Below are 3,309 nucleotides of genomic sequence, written 5' to 3'. Positions count from 1 at the left end.
ACGGGCAGAGAACTCAACAAATTCATCTTGAAAAATGCACCAGAAAATAAAAGTACAATGGAAAAAAAACAAATACAAAATTACATGTGAGAAACTGGAATATTAGCATAAGATCAGAGGGTGATGTTAACTTACAGTTCATGCAAAAGGAAAAAAGTTGATATTTGTGGATACCTCAAAAGAAATACACTCTACAGTAGCAACTCATTTCAATTCAACAACAAAAAAAAAGCTGGAAAGCTAAAAGGACTATTAAAATTTAGATGTTTAAACACTTAAATTTAGATATTGGAATGACCAACAGAAGAGCAATGATTAAGAGGATGAAAATTCGTAATGATAAACATGAAGTCACTAATGAATGTAAATAACAAGGAAAGATGGAATAAAAAGAAAAGGTCTGAAAAACAATATATCAGACAACTATCATATTTTCAAAACTGTAATTGGGTAATGCCAAACAAAGTAAATATACAACTCTTAACTTAGAGTGCAAAATTAAAGCACCTTATTGTTTAGAGGTGCAAAAGCAAGAAAACACAATATAAACTTACCCACATTTTTAGTAGTTGTGTGGTAGGTAAATGCCATTTAAAAACATTTTTAATAGAAAAATGATTTATAAATCAGTTTACAGAAAAAAAATCTTTAATACCAACATTAGCTATAAATAACTAGAAAGAAAAAAATTGTTCTCTATCATGTTTTTGTTTCAATGTCTAAGTCTTCTGCTCTTTGCCTTTCGTCGAAAAGATTGCATTATAGGGCTGCCGTCTTTTTGGACGAGGACAAGGATCAAGATCTTCCTTAATATAACCTTAAAAACAAATTATAAATTTAGAAGACTATGTTAGCAACATGTTTCCTTCAGCACATATCCAGTAAACATTTGACTTACTTAATGCCTTGTAAGTTTACACGATTCTATTAGCTGAGTGCTGCTGATGAAGGATTTCATTATTTAGCATCAGTTTCCTCATTTATACTAACCATTATAGTAGCAAACATTTATCAAATGTGTTATATACATTACCTCAGATAACATTCACAGTCCTTTGAAGTAGCTTCCACTATACTATTATGATAAATTCCAGATGCTTATCAAAAAGACTTTTTGTAGTAGCTATTTCATTAGATGACAAGCCCCTATACTCTTCAGACTACTAGACTCTCCTAAGGTATTCAGGGGAGGACTGTTCTCCAACCAGACCCGTAGGCCAGTGGTCGGCAAACTGCGGCTCGCGAGACACACGCTGCTCTTTGGCCCCTTGAGTGTGGCTCTTCCACAAAATACCGATTTCTGTGCATGGGCCACAGAATTTCAATCGCTCTGTACATGTGCGCCAACACATGGTATTTTGTGGAAGGGCCACACTCAAGGGGCCAAAGGGCTGCATGTGGCTTGTGAGCCGCAGTTTGCCGACCACTGCCCTAGGCTATATTAGTACAAAGAGGCTCTCATCCAGACTAATTCTAAATGATGACCAGCAGAGAGATCATGTCACAGAGGACTTAACCTGGCTTAAGGGGGAAAGTGGAAATGTGGTAGTGACTGTCAAAGACCGCACCTTTGGAAGGACTATCTCACCATTAAATGTCTGGAGCATTAAAGTTGTATACATGCTCAAATTGTATTAAATATAAGTGCCATTTTTGAATGAGCTAGTTGCATGTCAACAATTTCACAAGCAAGCAAAGGTCCTTTTTACTCATACATGGTTTAAACATAACCAGCATTCTGCATAAGTGAGGTTTTAAAATCTAAAATTCAGAGTAGTGGCTTTAAAATGATAAACCTTGCTGGCAACTTTTATAAAATTATTTATTTTAGTAAAAGTTGTTTTGATGATAGCAGGAAGGAGCAAATTGCTTTCTGAAATTTGAATGCTAGACCAGCATAATGCATACACAATCACACTAGCAGTGGTTGCCAACCTTTTGGACCTCACGGACCACCAGTGGTAGACGACTGGTTGGCGACTGCTGCACTAAAGTATTATAAACAATTTCTGATTCCAGTGAAGTTACTTGAAGAGTTGAAGATATGTCTTTTATCTTTAGGAATTTGTTTTTATATCACAAAACTGTTACCGAAGGTAAAGAGAACCATGGAGAAAAGGTTATACTTGGGTATATATGTATTAAAAAATTAATTTGAAAATGTTATAATCTATACTCTCACCTCTTTCCATACAAGTCTGAGTGGAAGGAAAACCAACTTCCCAGAAATTCTCTGGTGTGTTGGGTGGAATGTAGCGAAATCGGTGTCTTGAACAGGAAGCCAACTTCTTTTCTCTTTCTTCTGCTGGAATGTCTGCATAATACTAGTAATAAAAACTGGTAAGTTTTCCACTTAGGAACAATAAATGGGGTGATTGGATTACTGATTATAAACTTGAAGCTAAGAAAACTTTTTACTAAAGTATTAGGCATGCTAAGAAAACTATACTACTACGTGATGATTGTAGTATTAATTACTAACAGTAATTACTGCTGGTCTGTGAAATGTTTGCTTCACAAACGAGAAAAGAAGCTTGTATTACAATGTACATCAACATATTGCCTCCTCCATCAGTAAAGTCTACAATGGGAAGCAATGCCAGCTGAACTTTACAATGTGTTTAGTGACACAGATGACTTAACTTATTGGTGCAAACTCTTCCCCTTTGCCAGACCGGTAACAGAAATGAGAGGCCTGCATTTTTGAACAGCACTTTCTCAATTGTTATTTGGATATAATGTATGTTTTGAAGTAATTTTCCTATCTCTACAGTTTTTAAAAATAAAGGTTTAACTTTGAATGCTATAGGCTTCATGGCTCCTCCCTCAAACTGTACTTTTTAATTAGGATCAAAGGCATATCGTTTTTTGCAATTGAAATTATAAAGAACCTGAATTTCACACAAACAAAGATAAAACTTATATGTACAAATTGTATAGGTCTTTAAGCTCTAGATCTAAAGAAAACAAAGGAGTAGTATAAAGTTTAATAGAACAAAGGTATATGATCATATATAATCCAGCTAATTCCATTTTATAGTTGAGAAACTAAAAGTCAAAGTGATAATTTACCAAGATATCACTACTGAAAGTAGCAGACTTAGGACTAAAATTTAAGTTTGAAGTAAAGGTTTTTCATACATTTTTCTTTTCTGTAGTTTAATTATATTTTTTTTAGAGTATCTCTGAAACAACTTTTTTGGGGTATCTTTTTCATCATTCTCACTGCCATCAATTTAGCCTTTGTTACCTTAGCCTGGGAATAGGGATGGGAGGCCCTTAAAAAACCATAGTTATCAATCAATGTTA

At 34.4% G+C, this 3,309-nt stretch overlaps 1 protein-coding gene across 7 annotated transcripts in view; it reads right to left on the bottom strand.

Moving 5' to 3' along the window:
- Positions 1-426: 426 nt before the first annotated feature.
- RBBP8 (retinoblastoma binding protein 8) overlaps positions 427-3,309 on the bottom strand; it is a 92,541-nt gene continuing 89,658 nt past the window's right edge. For 6 of the 7 annotated variants that reach the window (XM_006761884.2, XM_015562723.1, XM_006761885.2 and 3 more), the window contains 2 exons: positions 2,183-2,324; positions 427-817 (listed from right to left, as the gene is read on the bottom strand). In XM_006761884.2, the coding sequence (XP_006761947.1) occupies positions 720-817; positions 2,183-2,324 (240 nt within the window). In that variant the 3' untranslated portion in view covers positions 427-719. Of the gene's footprint in view, positions 818-2,182; positions 2,338-3,309 lie in introns of all 7 variants that reach the window. The other variant, XM_015562722.1, reaches the window with a different exon arrangement.

This window comes from Myotis davidii, unplaced genomic scaffold (assembly GCF_000327345.1).
Source record: "Myotis davidii unplaced genomic scaffold, ASM32734v1 scaffold96, whole genome shotgun sequence".
In the NCBI taxonomy this organism is placed as follows: Eukaryota; Metazoa; Chordata; class Mammalia; order Chiroptera; family Vespertilionidae; genus Myotis; species Myotis davidii.
Note: the sequence above shows the minus strand (reverse complement) of the source record. Positions and strands in the feature narration are given on the sequence as shown.